General features: G+C 45.4%; 1 protein-coding gene across 3 annotated transcripts in view; it reads right to left on the bottom strand.

The window, feature by feature from the left end:
• Positions 1-23327, bottom strand: part of LOC126215393 (aminopeptidase Ey-like) — a 406189-nt gene that overhangs the window by 59760 nt on the left and 323102 nt on the right. For all 3 annotated transcript variants that reach the window (XM_049942100.1, XM_049942099.1, XM_049942101.1), the window contains exon 9: positions 4807-5014. In XM_049942100.1, coding sequence (XP_049798057.1) covers positions 4807-5014 — 208 coding nt within the window. The remainder of the gene's footprint in view (positions 1-4806; positions 5015-23327) is intronic.

Here is a 23327-nt window from a genome sequence, read left to right as displayed (position 1 = left end):
TCTTGGCAGTGTGACAATACACAGCACCAGTCTAGTGCCATTTGATACAACCCTGCAACCTCGTGTCCATTACTGTTTGCACAGCCGCTGCTCACGAAATGAACATCCTGCTGCGTTATAACTGAGCACTTTCAGTTAACTCATTATTTTTCATACATGTACACAATGGACACATTGAACGTAGATGAATGACTAATGTAGCCACATGTCCGCGGCACCACGAGTCAAACAGGTACATGGACAACTGAAGCTCTTTGGTTGTACCTAGAAAGCCGTTTTAATGTCTACTTTCATTAATGGCTCGAAAACGGATTTTCGGACACATGTATAAATTACCTTTTTTTCTTGTTTTGGTGTAATGGCTCTATCCCCAAAGTTGGTGAATTATGTGAATGACTTTCCAAGTAACATTTGTCAAGCAGAATTGACAGCTTTTGCAAACCAAACAAGTGTTGTAATAAATCCCATTACAGAGAAAACAACAGAAGAAATTGTTAATGATGTTTTTGAAGAAATTATTAAATGGTTCCCTTAACTGTGAGTAAACAGAATGTCCACAGTCCTGTAGAACAAGTAGAGCCATATCAACACCTGTTGTAGCACCTAAACAAGAATCGGTAAACAAGGTACAGTGCTCCAAATATTGGGCGTACATATTGATGAAAACTTGAACTGGGACAAGCTTGGTACTGAGCTTCTAAAACAAGCACGTTCTGTGGTACCAGAAACAAACGAATGAGTTTCCTGGCGTATTTGGCGTATTTCCAGTCAATGACATTCGGGAGGACGACGGTTCAATCCCGTCTCCGGCCATCCTGATTTAGGTTTTCCGTGATTTCCCTAAATCGTTTCAGGCAAATGCCGGGATGGTTCCTTTGAAAGGGCACGGCCGATTTCCTTCCCAATCCTTCCCTAACCCGAGCTTGCGCTCCGTCTCTAATGACCTCGTTGTCGACGGGACGTTAAACACTAACCACCACCATCCAGTCAATGATGTCTTATGGAACTGTGATTGCGCTAAGTCTAGCAGTAAGAATACTATATGCTGTTCATCTGCAGTGGTCATGTAGGTACGTCTTCAAGGAGTTAGGCATTTTGACTGTACCATCAGGATACATATATTCGCTAGAAAAACTCGCCACCAATAATGTAGAACAATTTAATAAGAATAGTGATGCCCATACCTACAACACAAGAGGAAAAGATGATCTATATCACCCATTATTAAAACTGGCAGTGGCTTAGAAAGGCGTTCAGTATGTAGCAGCAAAAGATTTTGATCATTTGCTCAATAACGTAAAACATCGCACAGATAGCGAAGCAAGATTTAAATGAATCCTAATATAAGTTCAACCGGACATCTCGTTGGGTTATTTATTTAAAAACTGATAGCTCACAAAAAAGTTAGTTTTTAGTGGAGTTGCATGAGCAGAACCAAAAATAATATGTTGTGCAATGTTAATACTAATCACGTATACGTATGTAGTAAAAGGACTCCTTCGCCATCGTTTGGATACAAGAATCGCTCAGATGATTATGGAACATGTAACTAACCAATAATGAAACAAACCCTTTAGGGATCGTAAAACCGATGTGGTTTTCGCAACATGACGCATTATGGCTGAGTTTATAAACGCCTGATAACAGAGTCCCAAAGGATCCAAACTAGAGATGTGCACTTGAGGACGAACACACCACAAAAGGTGGTCCACGTGCCACCACTCATGTGAGGACGGGTTTCGTCACGTCTCGCCGTCGATTTTCATAGACTCAAAAATCCCAGGCGTAGTACAAGGCATAAAGAAACAATCGAAGTAAACAAGCAGCAGATTGCGTGCCATGTAAATATAGGGGTAAAAACTGTTAGGGAACAGAGATGAATGTCACACACATCAGTCCCTCCTAGCAACGCATATTTTGAGAATGGGTGAACCAACAGGCACTGTGGCGACTTTAACCGATATGGAATACATGGTAGTTGCTAATGTGGGCAACAGTCAGCTGTATAATAGAACGACGAGAATGGAGATTTGTGGCAGACTAGCATTTGAACCCAGATTTGCCACTTATCGCGAGTGGTCCCCTCAACCATTAGGCTATCCCAACATAACTCGTGGCCAGACCCAAACTTCCATATGTCGTCAACCATGCGCCTATAACCTGTACTCGTACATCCACTGTGTATATTCCCATACAAGGGAGGCATTTTACCTGAAAGTTGCTTGCCCAGAATGAGATCAATATGACATTACTGTGTTACTCCGGATTACAGTGCAGTGTTCCTTCAGCCATGCATGCAGGTCCGAAGAAAGTGCAGCGACTACACCCATTATGAAGGAACACTCAGTCATAATTCAGAATAATACAGGCACTGCAATATCATATTTATCCGCTGACACCGTCCAAGCGATTTTCAAGTAAAATGTCTCCTCCGTAGGGGGGTATACATAACGGACGTAAGACAACTGGTTTTAGACGCACAGTTGACAACATATGGTACGGAAGTTTGGGTTCAAATGGCTCTGAGCACTTCGGGACTTAACATCTGAGGTCATCAGTCACCTAGAACTTAGAACCACTGAAACGTAACCAACCTAAGGACATCACAGACATCCATGCCCGAGGCACGATTCGAACCTGTGACCATAGCAGTCGCGCGGTTCCGGACTGAAGCGCCTAGAACCGCTCGGCCACAGCGGCCGGCGAAGTTTGGGTCTGGCTGTGAGCCATGCTCAGATAGCCTAATGGTAAGGCAACTGCTTGTAATAAGTGGGAAAACTGGGTTCAAGCCCAAGTTGGCTGATTGATTTGCGTGTGTGTGTGTGGGGGGGGGGGGGGAGACCACAAACAGAGAGGCCATCAGTCCCATCGGTTTACGGAAGGACGTTTAAACGAACCATCCCAACATTTGCTGGAAGCGATTTAGGGAAATCACGGGAAACCTAAATCAGTGTGGCCGGACACGGGTTTGAACCATCGTCCTGCTGAGTGGGAGTCCAGCATGCTGATCACTGCGCCACCTCGTTCGGTTGAGCCCAAGTTGGGCAGAAATTTTCATTAAGGTGATTCAGATACACAGCTGATGGTTGTCTACATTCGCAGCTGCTTTTCTTTCTTGTTGCACTTGCAAATGGAGTGACAAATAAACGACTGTATTAGCTATGATTTCTCTGATCTTGTCGTTGTGGTCCTTACTTCAAAATTACTGAGAGAGCAGTAGAATCGTCCTCCAGCCAGCCTCAGACGCCGGTTCTCTAAATACTCTGAATACTGCCTTGTAGGAAGAAAGTCGTCTTGACCTAGGATTCGAATTTGAGTTCCCAAAGCATATCCATACCACTCTCATGGATAGGTTGTTTGCAGATGACGCTGTCGTTTATCGACTAGTAAATTCATCCAAACAAATCGCAAGACGAATTAGAAAATATATCTATATGGTGCGAAAATTGGCAATTGACCCTAAATAACGAAAATGTGAGGTTATCCACATGAGTGCTAAAAGAATCCATTGAACTTTGGTTACATGATAAATCAGTCAAATCTAAAGGTCGTAAATTGAACTAAATACCTAGTAATAAGAATTACCAACAACTTGAATTGGAAGTAAATGTTGTGGTTCAAATGGTTCAAATGGCTCTGAGCACTATGTGACTCAACATCTTAGGTCATAAGTCCCCTAGAACTTAGAACTACTTAAACCTAACTAACCTAAGGACATCACACACACCCATGCCCGAGGCAGGATTCGAACCTGCGACCGTAGCAGACCCGCGGTTCCGGACTGTAGCGCCAGAACCGCACGGCCACCGCGGCCGGCAAATGTTGTGGGGAAGGCTAACAAAAGACTACGTTTTATTGGCAGAATACTTAGAGAATGTAACAGATCTTCTAAAGAGACTGTCTACACTACGCTTGTCCTTCACCTTTTAGAATACTGCTGTGCAGTGTGGGATTCTTACTGGACAGGGTTGACAGAGTACATCGACAAAGTTCAAAGAAAGGCAGCGCGTTTTGTTTTATCGCGAAATAGGGAAGAGTCACTGAAATGACACAAGATTTGGAGTCGACATCGTTAAAACAAAAGAGTTTTTCGTTGCAGCGAAATCTTCTCACGAAATTTCAATCACTAACTTTCTCCTCCAAATGCGAAAATGTTTTGTGGACTTCAAACTAATAGGAGGAGAAACGATCACCATAATAAAACCAGAGCTCGCACCAAAAGATATAGATGTTGGGTTTTTCCACATACTGTATGACATTGGAATAATACAGAATTACTGTGAAGGTGGTTTGATGAACCCTCTGCTAGGCACTTAAATGTGATTTTCAAAATATCGACGTAGATGTAAATGTAGATTCTGACTGAAATGACCGGTTAGAAACCCAGCAGAACTCTGAGTTTCTTCTATGACTTGCTTTAATCCGACCTCGTGGGGTCCCAAACACTCGAGCATTATTCAAGTACTAAAGAATGGGTCGCACTAGTGCCCTATATATGGTTTTCTTCATAGATGAGCTACACTTTTCTAAAATTCTCCCAATAAACTGAAGTCGACCACTAGCCATTTGCAATTTGAGGTGGTTGAATGATTTGTTTCTAAGAGCAGCAATTATATCGAGAGTAAAAGTAGCTAGAGTTAGCTGTTTAATCAACTGAGTAATATAGTTCTTCCAGTTCATTCTACCCTGCTTGCTGGCCCCCGTTTACACACTACATCAAGTGTCGCAATGCCCGCCAGAGAGTGGGAAGCGGCCGCAGTGCAGACAGTAGCGCCGGCCCCAGCACAGAGCCCTGTGGAGACCCACCGGTGGCGTGGACGTTGAGCAGCACCCAGTCGCCCTCAGCAGCATCCAGTGGCAGCGTCAGCACGTTCGGCCGGCCCCGGTCGCAGTGCAGCCACACTCTGCGCACCTCGTGTGGGTCGCGTGCCGACGTGTACGTCACCGGCACCTCCCAGCATTGCGAGACGTTCGAGCGCCGAACGTCCGACGGTTGGTACGACAGGTACCTGACCTGCAAACACACGGCACTGCACATGTACTCAGGGCGGGGGACTCGAAGAGGAACGAGGCATTCATACATTGTGCCGATGGCTCCCACTTTTCTGTAATTCCCTTTTGAGTAAATGGAATAGAACTGGGGCTAGATGAAGACGTGAACAAAATACACTGGAGAGCCAAAGAAACTGGTTCACCTGCCTAGCATCATGTAGGACCCCTGCGACCATGCAGAAGTGCCACAAGCCGACCTGGCATGGACTCGACTAATGTCTAAAGTAGTGTTGCAGGGAACTGACACCATGAATCCTGCACGGCTGTCCATAAATCCGGGCGAGTACGAGGGGGTGCAGATCTCTTCTGAACATCACGTTGCAAGGCATCCCACATATTCTGAAAAATGTTCATGTATGGGAAGTTTGGTGTCCAGCAGAAGTGTTTAAACTCAGAAGAGTGTTTCTGGAGCCACTCAGTAGCAATTCTGGATGTGTGGCAGACGCATTGTCCTGGTGGAATTGCCCAAGTCCGTCAGAATGCACAATGGACATGAATGGATGCAGGTGATAAGACAGGAAGCTTACATATGTGTAAGCTGTCAAGAGTCATATCTAGACGTATCAGGGGTCCCATATCACACCAACTTCACACGCGCTACACCAGTACAGAGCCACCACCAGCTTGAATAGTCCTCTGCTGACATGCAGGGTCCACGGATTTGTGAGGTTGTCTCCATACCGACAAACCTGCATCTGCTCGATACAATTTGAAACGAGACTCGTCCGACCAGTCAACATGTTGACAGTCATCAACAGTCCAACGTCTGTGTTGACAGGCCTAGTTGAGGCGTAGAGCTTTGTGTTGTGGAATCATCAGGGCTACAAGACTGGGCCTTCAGCTCTGAAATGCCATATCGATGATGTTTCGTCGAGTGGTTCGCACGGCCACATATTTGGATGGCCCAGCATGGAAATCTGCAGCAATTTACGGAAGGGTTGCAAATTTGTCACGTTGGACGATTCTCTTCAGTCGTCGTTGGTCCCGTCTTGCAGGATCTTTTTCCAGCCGCAGCGATGTCGGTGGTTGTTATATTACCGAATTACCGATATTCACAGTCGCTGGTCAAGTGGCAGTGCGGGAAAATCCCCACTTGATCGCTACCTCGGAGATGCTGTGTCCTATTGCTCGTGCGCCGACTATAACACCACGTTCAAAGTCGCTTAAATCTTGATAACCTGCCGTTTAAGCAGCAGTAACAGATCTACCAACTGCGCCAGACACTTGTTGTCTTATACAGGCATTGCCGACCGCTGCGCCGTATTCTGCCTATTTACGTATCTCTGTATTTGAATACGCGTGCCTATACCAGTTTCTTTGGCGCTTCAGTGCATATACCAGCAGCCATAATTTTATTTAATAATTTTATTTAGCCACCAGTTGTAGTGCGTCATTGGCACCGTCTCTAGGACCATATACACGTAACCAGGCAAGTCAGCCAGTTGTTTGTGTTTTTATAGGGACCATTTATCCAGCTGGTTTCCATTGACCTCTTAAAAGGTGTGAAAGGCCCACGTCGCTCGATAAGTTTATAGGAAGTCTACAGAAAGCAGCTGGACAAGTGGTCCCTGTAATAACAGAAACGACTGGATGAATTACCTAGTTCCATGTAGATGGTGCCAATGAGCCAACGAAACTCATTTTTCTCACTTGAGACGATGAACTACAGTATGGACAGAGATAACGGGCTATCGAGACAGAGGGACAAGGAGCATGAAGTGACTGTTTGGAAGGGATGTATGTGACGAATCACGAATGTTATTTTATGTGCTAGGATTCATAATTTTGTTTCGTGTGGATTTACGGTTTTGGAAGTGAACTGGAACTATATTGAACTTTTAAACATTAAAGATTCTCATCATATTCATGGATGTTAAACGCAGACAGGAGGACATAAATGAAATGAGCACTGACAGTGAGACTCATGCAGCATTTCCCGTAGTCACTACTGAACAGGAGTACAGTGTTGACTATCACGACAGGGAAGTTTCTTATATTATTTTAATTTCGTCCAGCACCAATCTAAACGAAATAAATTTCCTGAACATCATTAATAATATCGAGTGGAATAATTATCAGTTTTGAATTTCATAAACAGGAGCTTATTAGTAACAAACCTAGTTACTGTACTCATGATTCACCTTAAGGAACTAAGAACTTGAAGGATCCGCCTGTTTGGGTATTTGTTGTATTTTCATGTGTTATACTCCGACCTGTTGCAGAGTTTTCAACATTATTCAGATTGAATAAAAGGTATTTCGTTCTATTTCGCCATGTTTGCTTACCAGTCCATACTAATATTATAATTTGAAGTCACCCTGTCCGGTACGTTTTCACGACTAAATCGCTGAACCGATTTCGATGAAACTTGCTGTGGAGATAGCCTGGTCGCTGAGGAATAACTAGGCTGCTTTGGGCAGTATAAACGAGCCAAATGGGTCTAGGAGTCTTGTTCTGGGGGTTCTGTTGATGCATAAGTTCATAGCGTTTTCCCTTTTCCAACGAACACAACAGATTCGCATAACAGAGATTTTAGTGACCAATGACATACTGTCCTTCACAGCGTGCCAGTGCTGAGGCAACTTTCTGATTCCACGACTGCAGAAATCACAGGGTTTTGAGGCGAAGAGCGAGTTTCCACCTGGAAAGCTAGTTTCTCTAAGAACTGATCGATAGAGGGGGCAAAAGACGAAAATTTGCGGGCTCTAGGTCAGGTGGATAAGGTGGGCGCGGAATTACTTCCACAGGAGACTGCTGTATAGTGTTTGTTGTTAGTCTTTATCATGGAGTGACACTATTTCAAGCTGTCTTCCTGGTCGTCTGCTGGGCGCCTCAGCTGTTGACAGTAAACACCAGCAGTGGTGGTTACACCTCGGGAAAGCAGTTCGTGGTCCACTGCACTGCACTGCTACTGTTCCACCAGATGCGTAACATTATGTTTTGTGGAAGCACGCAGATCTTTGTACAGGCTCAACCATACTTTTCTTTTCCTTGTGTTAGCATACAGACACCATTTGTCATCGCCAGTGACGATACAGGATTGGAGCGGTCGGTCTTGTTCAAGAGCCAGTTGATGATGAGCAAAAACAGAGATGTCACCCACTGATTTTTGTGATTTTCGCTTATATCATGTGGTGCCCATATACCCGATGTTTGATGCTTCCCCATTACTTGCAAATCTCGCATCAGGTGGAATGATCACAGTTCATCACATTTCTTCATCAATTCCCCAAAGGTCTTCCCGAATGTGGAGAGTCATTAATGTCAAAACGGTCCTCCACAAAACGAGAAAAGCATTTCTCTGTCGTGCTCTGTCCACCGGTATTATCCCCATACGTGGTACAAAAAGTTTCCGGTTGCCTCAGCTGCTGTCACCCCTCTACTGATCTCACACACAAGAATGTGTCGGAAATGCTTCTATTTATCAATATGGGACCCCAGTTTATAGCGTCCATAGCCGCATTCACTGTCTCCAAATCACCAAACGCCAATATGTAAACCCAAATAGCGACACTCAATCGCAAATAAAAAATGACAGTTGACAAATAAGCCCATAGGAACTGGAATACCGAGATGCAAGATGGACTTGCGCACCAACCTAATACATAGTTCATCAATACATTTTGATGAGTGAGTTTGTTGACTGCGTTTTACACCTCCAAGAGACGGTTGGTCGTGGTATTCGATATGTGGTCCTGCCAAAATCTATCTGAATGCACTGCTCAGTGGCCACATCGCTGTACAATGTAGCAGTTTGGGGGGGGGGGGGGGGGGGACGGCACGCACATAACGAGCAAACCTAACCCAAACTTGCAGACACCTGTGGGAAGCTGACAACACGAGTCCAACAGGCTGTTATCGACTGCCGTTGTCTGCTGTTGCTATTGCCCCACAGTCGAAGACCAGTACACATCTTCTTCAAATATCATTCAATTTCACGCCCTCCTCCTTCGTACTGGAATTTCTGGTGTGTTTTACAATCTCTGCACCCTCTCTAATTAATCTCTCACAGTATCCACTTATGGCTGCCACCAGCTGAATGCTATCAAAACGAGTCTGGTGGTCTTCTGGCTGCAAAGCATGTTCCGCATCAGCTGATCTGTCAATTTCCCCTCTTCTGTAATTGCCCTTGTACTCCTCTAGTCGTTTCTTGACCATTCTTTCTGTAGGACCCACGTGCAACTCGCCACAACTACAAGGAATGCTACAAATCCCTGCTTTTTCCAGCAGTTTGCGGGCATCCTTGGACCACTGTAGGTGACCCCGTATGTTCTGTGTGGGTTTGTGGACTACCACGATGTTCCACTTTTTCGATATTTTTCCTATGCTGTGTCAGTGACGTAGTTAGTGAAAGGCAGCAAAACTTTCAATTTCACTCGCGCTTAATGATCGCTGCGATTTCTACCTGGTAGTCTTAACGCCCTCTTCCCTCAGCGAACGAATAGGGGAACTCGGGGCAGAACGGGATAGCGGGGCACAATGGGAAATTGCTCTTTTCTAGACTACACAGTGCTGCAACCTGTTGTATGGGCATGTAACTATTTCTCCGAATGGAAGGGAAGTCAGGGCAGCCATTTTGATTTAGTTTGAAGTGCGAGATGTAAGTGAATTGTTGTCCGTCACGTTACCGCTTGCGTTGTTCTAACGTTTGGTGAATTTCAACGCCAGGTAAGCTGTCTATTGTTAATTGTATACCCTAAAATGACACATTCCCTTAAAGTGCATGGCATTTGTTATACTTTAGTTATTTAATGCGTTTAAATACGTCAGTTATTACACTCCGGAAAAGTTGTTAACCTCAAAAGTGCTCTTGGGGCGGAACGGGACGGGGCAGAATGGGATAGTGTCCCGTTCTGCGCCGTCATATTTTGATGCAAGTAGAAAGCAAACTAATTCTTTTTTACTTCCCCCTTGCTGTTCCAGATGGTGCTAACGTACATGAAAAAGACTGATAGGCAGCAGTGGGACGTAAATGCGAGGGAAATGGCAGTTTCAGCCGTTTCATCTTCCCAAATGGGATTTTTAAAAGCATCTAAGCAGTTCAACGTACCGAAATCAACATTTGAAAGATATGTGCCTAAAACGAATAATCCCGACAACATAATTGACAAATCACGTGGTAAATTTAAAAAGGTGTTCACTGGAGAACAAGAACATGAGCTGGTAACATATCTCAAGTCAATGGAAAGCAGACTTTATGGTGTAACAATGAAAGACCTCATATCACTAGCCCATCAACTAGCCGAAAGAAATGGCTTACCACACAGATTTGACAAACAAGCTTGTCTAGCCGGACAAGACTGGGTTAAAAGATTTGTTACGAGGCATCCTACACTGTCTATTCGCAAGCCAGGAAATACCTCTGGTGCTCGAGAAATGGGATTCAACAAAGTAGCAGTTTCACAGTTTAACTCTTTTCACAATAATGTTATTGATAAATACAAGCTGACTGCTGACAAAATATTCAACTGTGATGAAAATGGCTTGACAGTTCATGCTAAAAGTCAGTCGAAAATAATAGCACTTAAGGGAAAAAGGCAAGTAGGAGTGGTAACATCTTGAGAACGTGGAGAAACTGTTACAGCAGTGAGCTGCATGCCTGCATCTGGGTTATACATGTCAACCGTGCTTATCTTTCCAAGGAAGAAGAAGAAACAAGAATATGAGCCTGGATCACTAGAGAATTATTTCTATTACGGTTTAGAAAGTTTGTGGGATTTTCTAAGGCCACGAAAGAATCACCTGTGCTCCTAATTGTTGGACATTCAACTCACACTAAAAACCTGGAGCTGCTTGATATGGCTAGAGACAATGGTGTAGTCTTCCTCTGTTTACCGCCACACACTTCACATAAATTACAACCTGTCGACGTAACGTTTTTCAAGCCGCTGAGTTGTTATTACAGTGAAGAGATAAGAAAAATGGCTACGGAGCCATCCAGGAGAAGTTGTCACTCTTTTCCAAATATCGTCGCTATTTGGGGCCGCGTTTTTACGTGTTGCAACGATGTCGACGGCTATAAATGGCTTTAAGAGAACTGGAATATGGCCGTCTGACGTGAATGTGTTTTCAGACGCACACTACCTCCCATCAGCGCCAACAGATATTCAGTTCGAAAACTACGGAAGTCCGACTACAATCTCTACAGATGGACAATCTAACACATTGATTACAGGCTCTCCAGTGTCTACTGAACCTGCCACTAATAGGCCTACGACTAAGACTGACCAAGGCTCAATCATTGACCCCAGCCTGGATGTTCGTGGATGCCAGACACTCCCAACCAGCTATGTTTGCCGAACAACTCAGCTTTCCAGATATCGCCCGAGGCTGTCATTCCAGTCCCACTAATCTGTCAAAATACTCGGCGGACTACAAGACGAAAAGGAAAAACCGTCGTGTTAACAGATTCTCCTTATAAGAAGGAACTGCAGAATGCTGTCGCACGTAAAATAGGCCTACAGAAAGGAGGAGGGTGCACAAATATGAACAATGTCACAACGGAGACGTCAGGTGCAATGCAACTTATGGCAAAAAAAACCAAACTGTACACCCAAAAAAACCAAAACAGAGGACTTCAAAGACCTTAAGAAAAATAAAAAGAAGAAGATGATGATGGAGAACAGGGAATAAGAGAGAGAGGATGCTGAGTGTCTCTACTGTGGGGACTTGTACTCCATTTCTAATGAGGGCTGGGTGGCATGACAGAGGTGTTCCAAGTGGGCACACAATTCATGTGCTCGCATAGACAGTGAAGATGAAGAGGAAATACTGATTTGTGACTATTTTCGAAAGGACTAGTAGTTAGTGGTTTGGTGGTTATTAAGCATTATACATTTTTCAGAATGACATTAAAATATTTCCTTATTTTGAAGAATGACTTTTTAATTGTTTAAATTACACATTCCTTAGTCTGAATTATACAACATTTTGTCATAGTTTAATACGATATTCGTAATTCAAATTCAATGTTTATGCAATAATTTAACAAAAAATAACCTTATCCCATATTGCAAAATTGTAAGAAATACAAAATGTATTGTTTTAAGTGATTTTAAAATAAGGTACATTAGGTTACACTACAAGGTGTTTTTTGTTTATAACTTTAACAAGTGTTTCCTTGTGTTCCCTTATTTTATACAAATTGTTAAACATTAAGTCTCCTGATCCGCCCCGAGTTCCCCTAACCATTCTTGAGCAATGTACTGGTGAGACGTTTTAATGCTGGATGAAGCAGTTCTGGTTCGCAGATTTTCCTCACTACATTCGGCAACGTTTTTATGATGCCGGGCTTTTGTTGTGGATGGTGATTCGAATCCCAGTGTAGGTAACGGTCTGTGAGCGTGGGTTTTCGGTAAACTGTGTGGCCCGAGGTACCGAAAGTGAAGCGTGCTGTTACGGCGTAAAGTCGAGCGCTGACACGCCAGTCGGGAATGGTAGAGAAGAGATGGCTGTGAGAAGACGTCAGCCAATCGCACACCGACCGACCCCTCTCCAGGACGACAATGCGCCGCGCCCAGTTCAAGAGTAGCTTCAAGACTAACGACTTGGATAGGAGCGTCAACGCTCGTTACTTCACTTGTACACACTATGTAACTCTTACTTTGGAACTGTATACACTGAAGAAGTTTGTTTATTTCGTATATCGCCATTTGCTTGCGCTGCTTCTGTGTAGTTGCGAAAGTTAAGTATTTTCTCTTTTCATTTTGTAATACAACTCATTAATACGATTTGTTTGAATTTTGTCTAGGGATGTGAGTAAGAAGGGTTCCTAGACACCCCATACGTCACGACTAGGCTGGATAACACACGCAAATTGCAAACGTGTTCCACTAAATGAAGGGCGTCACCTGGAAGAGGTTCGATGCTGTTGTCCACACATCAGGAGAAAAACATGCAAGGTTCGTCCAATGGAAAGAAAGTGGCTGTATTCTTGTTTATTCGCCCAGAGAAAACATACATTCTCCATCAAATGAACGCCGGACACAGACCAACGTCACTACTCCCTACCAGAAAACAGCTCACTGCACCCGCATCTCTGTATACATTTGTGTGCTGCTCGTAGAAACTAGTGTATATATGTAATTGCACAGTTTATCATTAATTTCGGTAAATATTCGAATTTCCCAGAGAATGAAACTTCCTAGCAGATTAAAACTGTGTGCCGGACGCAGACTCGAACTCGGGACCTTTGCCTTTCGCCTAGGAGATGTTTGAATTTGGCTAAGCCATGTCTCCGCAATATCCTTTCTTTCAGGAGTGCTAGTTCTGCAAGGTTCGCAGGAGAGCTTCTGTAAAGTTTGGAAGGTAGGAGACGAGGTGCTGGCAAAAGTAAAGCTGTGAGTACGGGGTGTGAGTCGTGCTTGGGTAGCTCAGTTGGTAGAGCACTTGCCCACGAAAGGCAAAGGTCCCGAGTTTGAGTCTCGGTCCTGCACACAGTTTTAATCTGCCAGGAAGTTTCATATCAACGCACACTCCGCTGAAGAGTGAAAATCTCATTCTGGAAACATCCCCCAGGCTGTGGCTAAGCCATGTCTCCGTAATATCCTTTCTTTCAGGACTGCTAGTTCTGCAAGGTTCGCAGGAGAGCTTCTGTAGTTTGCAAGGTAGGAGACGATGTACTGGCAGAAGTAAAGCTGTGAGGACGGGGCGTGAGTCGTGCTTGGGTAGCTCAATTGTTAGAGCACTTGCCCGCAAAGGGCAAAGGTCCCGAGTTCGTGTCTCGGTCGGGCACACAGTTTTAATCTGCCAGGAAGTTTCATATCAGCGCACACTCCGCTGCAGAGTGGAAATCTCATTCTGGAAACATCCCCCAGGCTGTGGCTAAGCCATGTCTCCGTAATATCCTTTCTTTCAGGAGTGCTACTTCTGCAAGGTTCGCAGGACAACTTCTGTAAAGTTTGGAAGGTAGGAGACGAGGTGCTGGCAGAAGTAAAGCTGTGAGTACGGGGCGTGAGTGGTGCTTGGGTAGCTCAGTTGGTAGAGCACTTGGCCGCGAAAGGCAAAGGTCCCGAGTTCGAGTCTCGGTCTGGCACACAGTTTTAATCTACCAGGAAGTTTTATATCAGCGCACACTCCGCTGCAGAGTGAAATTCTCATTTTTCCCAGAGAATGTTTAACAATTACGTTGACACAAATACATTTTCAACATGTTCCCGAGTTTACGACGACAGTATAAGACACAGCACACCAGGATGATGTGCTTTTGTTAAACAGTTACTAATTTTTAAATTAAATTTATAGTAGTCTTTGAAAAAGTTTTGTATGTCTACATATCTACAAACTTATATAAACGTCCTCATGCATACACATATACAGGGTGTAATCTTTAATGAGCCGGCCGAAGTGGCCGTGCGGTTAAAGGCGCTGCAGTCTGGAACCGCAAGACCGTTACGGTCGCAGGTTCGAATCCTGCCTCGGGCATGGATGTTTGTGATGCCCTTAGGTTAGTTAGGTTTAACTAGTTCTAAGTTCTATGGGACTAATGACCTCAGAAGTTGAGTCCCATAGTGCTCAGAGCTATTTGAACCAATCTTTAATGCCAAAGTAACCTTCAATCGTGAAAAAGGTAAATAACTTACAGAAATGTGTGATACAGCACTGAATGTAGTGTATCTTCAAGTTTTATTTACAAATGTTCATTGCAGCAACCTGTTGTAACTCGACAAATGTCCCATCTGTAGTCAGTTTCCTACAAAGTTCTACGAAGCAAGTCTTGACATCCGGTGGCAGTTGCTCACGATAGCCACTGTCACCATGGCCCGGAAACAGAGGTACAAACGCTCTGTCTTTAATGTAGTCCCTCCACACAAATGCCCATTACGATTAAATCAGTGTGGGTGGTGGTCAGGATACTGTTTCACCACATCCAGTCCGATTCGGCACATTCCTACAGAGGTATGCGATAACTTCACGATGATAATGTGGTGGTGCGCCATATTGCTAGAAAATAAATTCTATGCCCACAGCGGGTCATAAATGAGGCATCGGATAATATTTGAGCTCGTCTGGGTACAATAAGCCGGTTACAGCTGAGTCGGCAAAAAAGGAAGGACTGTAAATGTTGTGTTGCAGCATAACAGCCGTCCTATGTGAAACAGAACCAGTTTTGGTGAAACAATTTTACTAATTAAAAACAGTTTGTCTTCCAGGTGGTGGTTTGCGGTATGTAGTCCTGAACTGCCTCTGAACTGTAGCAGCCAACTTGGATTTGTTGAACTTTAAACGACACTGCACACGCTCTGCACCATTACACAACCCTGTGGTGACTGTCGTGGCAACTCATTCGTGCCTGCCACCTTGCGGAAATGTCGGATAACTCACTCGCGCCTGCCACCTTGCGGAAATGTCGGATAACTCATTCGTGCCTGCCACCTTGCGGAAATGTCGGATAACTCATTCGTGCCTGCCACCTTGAGGAAATGTCGGATAACTCACTCGCGCCTGCCACCTTGCGGAAATGTCGGATAACTCATTCGTGCATGCCACCTTGCAGAAATGTCGGATAACTCATTCGTGCCTGCCACCTTGCGGAAATGTCGGATAACTCATTCGTGCCTGCCACCTTGCGGAAATGTCGGATAACTCATTCGTGCATGCCACCTTGCGGAAATGTCGGATAACTCATTCGTGCCTGCCACCTTGCGGAAATGTCGGATAACTCATTCGTGCCTGCCACCTTGCGGAAATGTCGGATAACTCATTCGTGCCTGCCACCTTGCGGAAATGTCGGATAACTCATTCGTGCCTGCCACATTGTGGAAATGTCGGATAACTCACTCGCGCCTGCCACCTTGCGGAAATGTCGGATAACTCACTCGCGCCTGCCACGTTGCGGAAATGTCGGATAACTCATTCGTGCCTGCCACCTTGCGGAAATGTCGGATAACTCATTCGTGCCTGCCACCTTGCGGAAATGTCGGATAACTCACTCGCGCCTGCCACCTTGCAGAAATGTCGGATAACTCATTCGTGCCTGCCACCTTGCGGAAATGTCGGATAACTCATTCGTGCCTGCCACCTTGCGGAAATGTCGGATAACTTATTCGCGCCTGCCACCTTGCGGAAATGTCGGATAACTCACTCGCGCCTGCCACGTTGCGGAAATGTGGGATAACTCATTCGTGCCTGCCACCTTGCGGAAATGTCGGATAACTCATTCGCGCCTGCCACCTTGCGGAAATGTCGGATAACTCATTCGTGCCTGCCACCTTGCGGAAATGTCGGATAACTCATTCGTGCCTGCCACCTTGCGGAAATGTCGGATAACTCATTCGTGCCTGCCACCTTGCGGAAATGTCGGATAACTCATTCGTGCCTGCCACCTTGCGGAAATGTCGGATAACTCACTCGCGACTGCCACCTCGCGGAAATGTCGGATAACTCATTCGCGCCTGCCACCTTGCGGAAATGTCGGATAACTCATTCGTGCCTGCCACCTTGCGGAAATGTCGGATAACTCATTCGTGCCTGCCACGTTGCGGAAATGTCGGATAACTCATTCGTGCCTGCCACCTTGCGGAAATGTCGGATAACTCATTCGTGCCTGCCACCTTGCGGAAATGTCGGATAACTCACTCGCGCCTGCCACCTTGCAGAAATGTCGGATAACTCATTCGTGCCTGCCACCTTGCGGAAATGTCGGATAACTGATTCGTGCCTGCCACCTTGCGGAAATGTCGGATAACTCATTCGTGCCTGCCACCTTGCGGAAATGTCAGATAACTCACTCACGCCTGCCACCTTGCGGAAATGTCGGATAACTCATTCGTGCCTGCCACGTTGCGGAAATGTCGGATAACTCATTCGTGCCTGCCACCTTGCGGAAATGTCGGATAACTCATTCGCGCCTGCCACCTTGCGGAAATGTCGGATAATTCACTCGCGCCTGCCACGTTGCGGAAATGTCGGATAACTCATTCGCGCTTGACACCTAGGGGAATGTTGGGAACTAACAGTGTTTGGTGGGAACATAGATACATTGCATCCAACACTGCATGAAACATTTCTGTAAGTTGTTTACCCTTTTGACAGATAAAGGTTACTTTTCCACAACTAATTTATATATGCTCCGTATGTACAGAATAGGCAGTCACACACGAGCCATGTCTCTGAGCACACAGGTACAGTGAGTGAGTTTGGAGATGACGTAACGTGACTAGCCAGAGAGTTTAAAGTGACAATATGGATCTGCTTTTTGACCTCTGTTGCGTACAAACGGTATACAAATACCACCATTGGTTGTCTCCAAGTATCCTCTCTTCATGTCAGTTGCCTCAAAGTGCTGAGCAGTCGCCACACAGATGGCGCTCATAACACACAAATAGTTCGTCACATCCTCCAATTGATACCTGGAATTACTGTCCTCGTCTGTGACACAGGGTGCACACGGACATCGTTCTGCTAGTCGCCGACAAATGGAGAGGCACCGGCCACATTCGGCTCGTCGCATTAACGATTCGCCGGCAGGAGTTGTGGTCTGTCAGCTTCACTCTACGAGTATCGCCCATCGACACAGACCGACAGCCCCTACGACCGAGAGTTTTTCCTCCCTCCGTCGGCCGCTCCCTTTCCGATGCACCCCTTCTGTGTCTCTGCATTCCCTCCTGACTTGGCTTCCCTCTCCATCTGCCACCCTGCCCGTCTCCTGCCCCTTGGTGCACCCCCAGCCCCCCTTTTCCTTTTCATCCCAGCCGCTCCGACCCCCACCCTTCTTTTCTCCTTTTCCCTCCTCTCAGGTCCCTCCCAGCAGTTTTTATTCTTCATCGTATGTGCTCCCCGTCTCTTACAGTGGTTTTTTTAAGTGTCTTCGCTCTGGAGTGTTTTTATGCTGTGGCCAGCTTTTAACTTGTGTGTGTGACTTCAGAGTATTTTTTGTGCGCTCCACGAATCGCCAACGGCGGTTTTTTACCTTTATATCGACTTTTTTAACTGTCCCACAATGAACGCCTGCGTGTCAGTGTATATTTTAACCCCATTGTCTTCACTTATTATGTCCCCCTTTTCTCCGCCTTTTTTATGTATAGTTTCCTTTTTTAACTGTAATGCACTCAGATGGAGAGCGACGGATTGTGCCACTGCCAGCCATCCCCTGCCCATATGAGGTAGGGGAATGAAATCACAATAAAGAAAAAAAAAACAGATCAACAGCTGTCACTGTTTTAGCCAGTTGGGTAGTAAATCCTCACTGCCGTGTGATGTTCAAATTCGGAACCGAATTACGAACTGTTACTCACAGCAGACCAGACTGAAATGCTGTAGATGAGATAGTTTTCTTTCCGAGTCTAAGGTTACATTACTGTGTAGGACCTCAGTGACAGTATGACACATCAGTGGTCATTCAAAGTGGAGTCTTTACTTCTGTATAACCTATACTCATCTGCAAAAGGTAAGGACGAGCTAAACAAGTAACTCAGTGTAAATGAACTGAAATTTGGGAGCATGTTGTCTGGAGGCAGGCATGCACAAATAGTCGGACTCCACACGGCATAAGGTCAGTGGGACTAGAGTGGCAAATGGGATTGGCCCCACAGCACGAGGCAGTCGAAGGAGTGGGAAAAGACAGTATGTGTCAATCGGTGAGCTGTTACGGTCACTGTGGTGGTGTTCTTCATTACAACGTGGCCAGTTGACGATATCTGGACGACATCACACAGGGAAGAAACATTGGAGAGCTGGAATAAGGACGAAAAGTGAGTGTGGGGTGTAGCCCTTGAGTCTGCTATCGTGCACATTCACAGGTTCCTGGGATGCAAACACTGCTACCCAAAGGAGAGGTGGTGGACCACTGCATTTCATTAAAGCAGCAGGACATGGCTCCTGAATTGTCCAACAGGCAAGAAGAGTCCTGCTTTAAACGACAGGTAGAATTTCAACCACATTGAACAGAAATGCGATGCACACAATCTCACGCTGACTGTGGCATAGCACCTGCATGGGAGTAGTCTCTTTACCCAAAGACCAGTGCTTTGTGTTCCATTAACAACTGCACATTGGCGGTACTGTTGTACTTACAGGGGCAGTACAATTTACTCTCAGAAATTCGTGTTTTCTAATATTAAAAGTGCCTTTTCTAAACAGCAACTTTTTTCACTAACAAGAGATGCAATATAACCTCCTTCGTCCTCTGTGAATATGAAGATGGAATGTGTTATTTTGGACATGTCCAAAAGAACAGATACCATCTCCATTTAGTTAAGACTAACTGGCCATTGATCTTCTTCTGTGCTGGATGCACACGCATTGCCGGAACTCTTACGGGACTCGGTAAGATTGTCTGCTGCGAGTAATGAGTGTAATGGGCAGGGGCACTACAAATGTAGTATGTGCACATTAAGTTGGGAATGTGGGTTTCACGGGGTGTGTGCAAGGGATAAATCTCTGCAGTCGCACTATCCTCTGTGCCCTCGGTGGCTCAGATGGATAGAGGGTCTGCCATGTAAGAAGGGGATCCCGGGTTCGAGTCCCGGTTGGGGCACACATTTTCAACTGTCCTCGTTGATGTATATCAACGCCTGTCGACAGCTTAGTGTCTTGATTTAGTTATCATTTCATCCTTTGTCCTCGGTCTACTGCTGTGAAAAGTCGTCTGTGCTCTTCAGTAACGCTGGCTATGTAAGTAAACAGTCGTCTACCTGAAGACAATAGTGTGAACCATCGAAGGCGCAGTGGCAAAATAAATAAGTGACTGACGAGGAAAACTGTTCAAAAATGGCTCTGAACACTATGGGACTTAACATCTGTGGTCATCAGTCCCCTAGAACTTAGAACTACTTAAACCTAACTAACCTAAGGACATCACACACATCCATGCCCGAAGCAGGATTCGAACCTGCGACCGTAGCGGTCACGCGGTTCCAAACTGAAGCGCCTAGAACCGCACGGCCACACGCGCCGGCAGGAAAACTGTTTTATTTGCATTTACCAACAGCCTCAGCCCTCATAAAGTCGTCCTTTTTGGACGAAACATTTTTTAATATCGTTCTGTAAGGGGCAGTCAAGTGAGAACCAAGCACCTGCCATGACACACACTCCACACAACAGGTGGCTCTACTGTTGTTACATTTCGATACTGTCAGTGCTGTGGTAGGGGAACAGTACAGTGCCGCATCACAGGTGTTGCGTTACGACCTTTGTTCCTGGCAGACTAGTCAAGTGCGTTTGTGCAGCTGTTGACAGGGAAGTAAACAAAGAAGATCAGAGACATGTGCTTTGTTTCCTCGCAGACGAGGATTCTGGAGTATACGAAATTCATTGTCGTACATTCACTGTGTATGATGAACGCTGCACGTCCCTGGCGTGTGAACGCAAGTAGTAGAGGAGATTGTGGAAGGGCACACATCCCTGCAAGAGAATCTGCACCAAGGATGTGACAGATTGCTGGCCTTAATTTGGTAATTTGCGGTAAGTACCTGTGGGACCAAACCACACTACTTAATCTAACTTGAACTAACTTATGCTCAGGACAACACGCACACTCACGGCCGAGGGAGGACTCGAACCTCCGACGGGGGGGGGGGGGGAGGGGGGGGGAGCCGCACGAATCGTTGCGAGGTGCCTCAGACAGCACGGTTACCCCACATGGCTGCTGGCCTTATCTGGGGAGACCGTCAAATCACAGAATAGTAAATTCGTGTTCAGGTCGGCACGACGAGTTCCTGTTTCTTACAATGTGGTTAACGACTGACCGACTGACAGATGTGTGCGTGCCATCATCATCAGAGTGACGAAAGACTGAGAGAACGGCGTCACGAGGAAGGACACGCGTTCCGGTCCTGTACCGTCACAGGGGTTGCAAAATGGGGGCACCGTTTCTAGCCTGAGGGCATACAGCAAAGACAATAACATCTGCCCCCGCCAAAGAAATCCAAAGCTGTTGACGCAAGTTCTGGTAAGGCCAGCAGGGGCTGCAGGGGACCTCTGCTCACCGAGTTTCTCGATCGTGGAACCACAATCCGTGCACAGTGCTACAAAGGCACTTTGCAGAAACTGCGATGTGCCATGAAGTCAAAATGCCCAGGAATGCTGTCAGAATCGTGTTGTTGTACGCTAATGGTCGTCCCCACACCGCCAGTCGGACGAATGCTACGGTTCAGTGATTTGGCTGAGAAACACCGCAACATCTCCAGTATAGCCCAGATTTTTCAGCGTGTGACTTTTATGTGTTTGGCGACCTGAAGAAAGACATGCATAGTCGTTGATTTCAGTCGGATTAGCAAGTGTAAGAGTGGACACGGTTGTGCATCTGCCAGTGGTTAAGCACGTTGTAAGAAACTCACCACCTCTCCTCCCAAAGGGATAAATGTCTTAACACATGTGATGATTGCTTTTGAATGGAACCATCCCACAGTCCACTTGTTGTGGGTATTCAGTTTTCGTATGGCTGCCCCTCATATTTCTCAATGTTAGTGGGCAACACAACCCTGTCAGCTGTAAGGCTGTCTTAAGCTGGTGTTTTCTGTAGATGTGTCCGATGTTCCCTGACACGGTGCCAAATGTACGGGTCAAAGGCTGTGTCCACCTCTTGTTCCTGTTTCACTGTCTCTGGAGATCGTGCACCTGCCATGCAGGATAGGGATAGTCAAATCTGCCATTCTCACAACTGTTTACCCAGAACAACAATTTCACCATTATTTATTTCTCACGAGAGACATTCCGTGTACGAGGAGGTGCAGATCGCTCCAAAAAGACAGTGCCCCGGTGGAGAAACAACTACTCATTCAGAGTGCGAGGCGAATCAAGCCTTGAGCTCCAAAGGGGTGGTCGCCCCATCTGACACCCTGCCGACCTCCACATTTAGAGCACTCTCTTCGATATGCAGCAGAGCACTGCAGTCCTCGTGGACATCAGGAAAGATGTACGAGCAGGAGAAGTAAATTTTTAGTACTATTTGTAAAGAGACACACAACACATGTTTGCTGAGACCTCTTTAATTTTTGTAATCGCGGTGTTGGTAGCTGCACTACCTCACCGTACCTTATTAATAAACTTCTGTATTTACTTTAGTAGCCTGTTTACTAATGTTCTTTAAATTTTTTAAAATTGTTGTATTGCTATAAATTACTCGATTGCCGTTAGCGGCGTGTTTTAAAAGGTTGTTTATTGCCGTACTGCTAGCTTCTGTGTGTTTTTTTAAAATTAAATTGTTGTATTGCTATAAATTACTTGATTGCCGTTAGCGGCGTGTTTAAAAGGTTGTTTATTGCCGTACTGCTAGTTTCTGTAAGATACGAATAAAACATTTGTGAAAATCTCAACTCGACAGTAAACTACTAGAAATTTGGCCCCGTTTCCCAACTTGTGCTGTGGCTTGGAGTAACCGTAACCACTGTGTGTGTCAATTTCATAGCAGTTTTATTTTGCCTACAACATATTTACACTACAGTGTGTGTACACGTTTTGAGCCACCGAGCATAAACCACACGCACAATACAGCAGTGTATGTAGTCTGCACTGGACTGCAAGGCGCGAGCGAAACGCACACAGCAGGTGGTCTGTGTGTAGGGTCAACAAGTTCGTCACGGCCTAGGCTGCACGAATGCCGGACATTTGCCACGCCGGACATTGTCACACTTGCCCCTTCGCCAGGTAGCGATTCCTCAGGTAAAGAACGCCCTTCCTCGTACTTCTTCTGTCTGCTTTCTAACCGCCGTCTCCACATCTTAGTCGATACAACCAGTACGTAAGGGACCTTCTTCTTCGACATCTTGGCAAAATACACAGCTTCTTTTCCGAACACGAAATACTTATAACTTTTCGGAAACGAAAGCAATATCGACGATTACGTCAGTAAGTAACTAGTTCTGCCGAGTATAAATATAGGTCCCTCTGTTTGTAGGGTAGCTTCCTTTCACTCTTACTGATTGCGATAGAAACAGTTCATCAGCATGGGAGGAAAAAGAAAGGAAAGATGTAAAGAGAATGCGAAAGTGAGCTAATCATTTTTTTTTATCATTGCATTTCTGCCTACTTTAATTACTACAACTGCATGCCCAAAAGAGAATAAGGAAAGAAGAAATGGGTATGTGAATGTTTGAAAAGAAGAACGACATACTCCATATTAATGTACTCTCTAAAATCCGATATCCCTTGCGGCGAAACATTAGTCAATAAAGTGTAGCGGGACAATGTTCAAAACATGACTGAAAATACGTTCTCTAAATGGAGATAGAACATCTATGACTGACATGTTATCTAAAGTCGACGTACAATTTTGAAATGTTAGAAATAAGGAAATGAAGTAATACAGAATGCTATGCTTGTAAGGTACGTTGTTG

Source organism: Schistocerca nitens, chromosome 12, assembly GCF_023898315.1.
Source record: "Schistocerca nitens isolate TAMUIC-IGC-003100 chromosome 12, iqSchNite1.1, whole genome shotgun sequence".
NCBI classification, from domain to species: domain Eukaryota; kingdom Metazoa; phylum Arthropoda; class Insecta; order Orthoptera; family Acrididae; genus Schistocerca; species Schistocerca nitens.
This window is presented reverse-complemented; position numbering and strand designations above follow the sequence as displayed.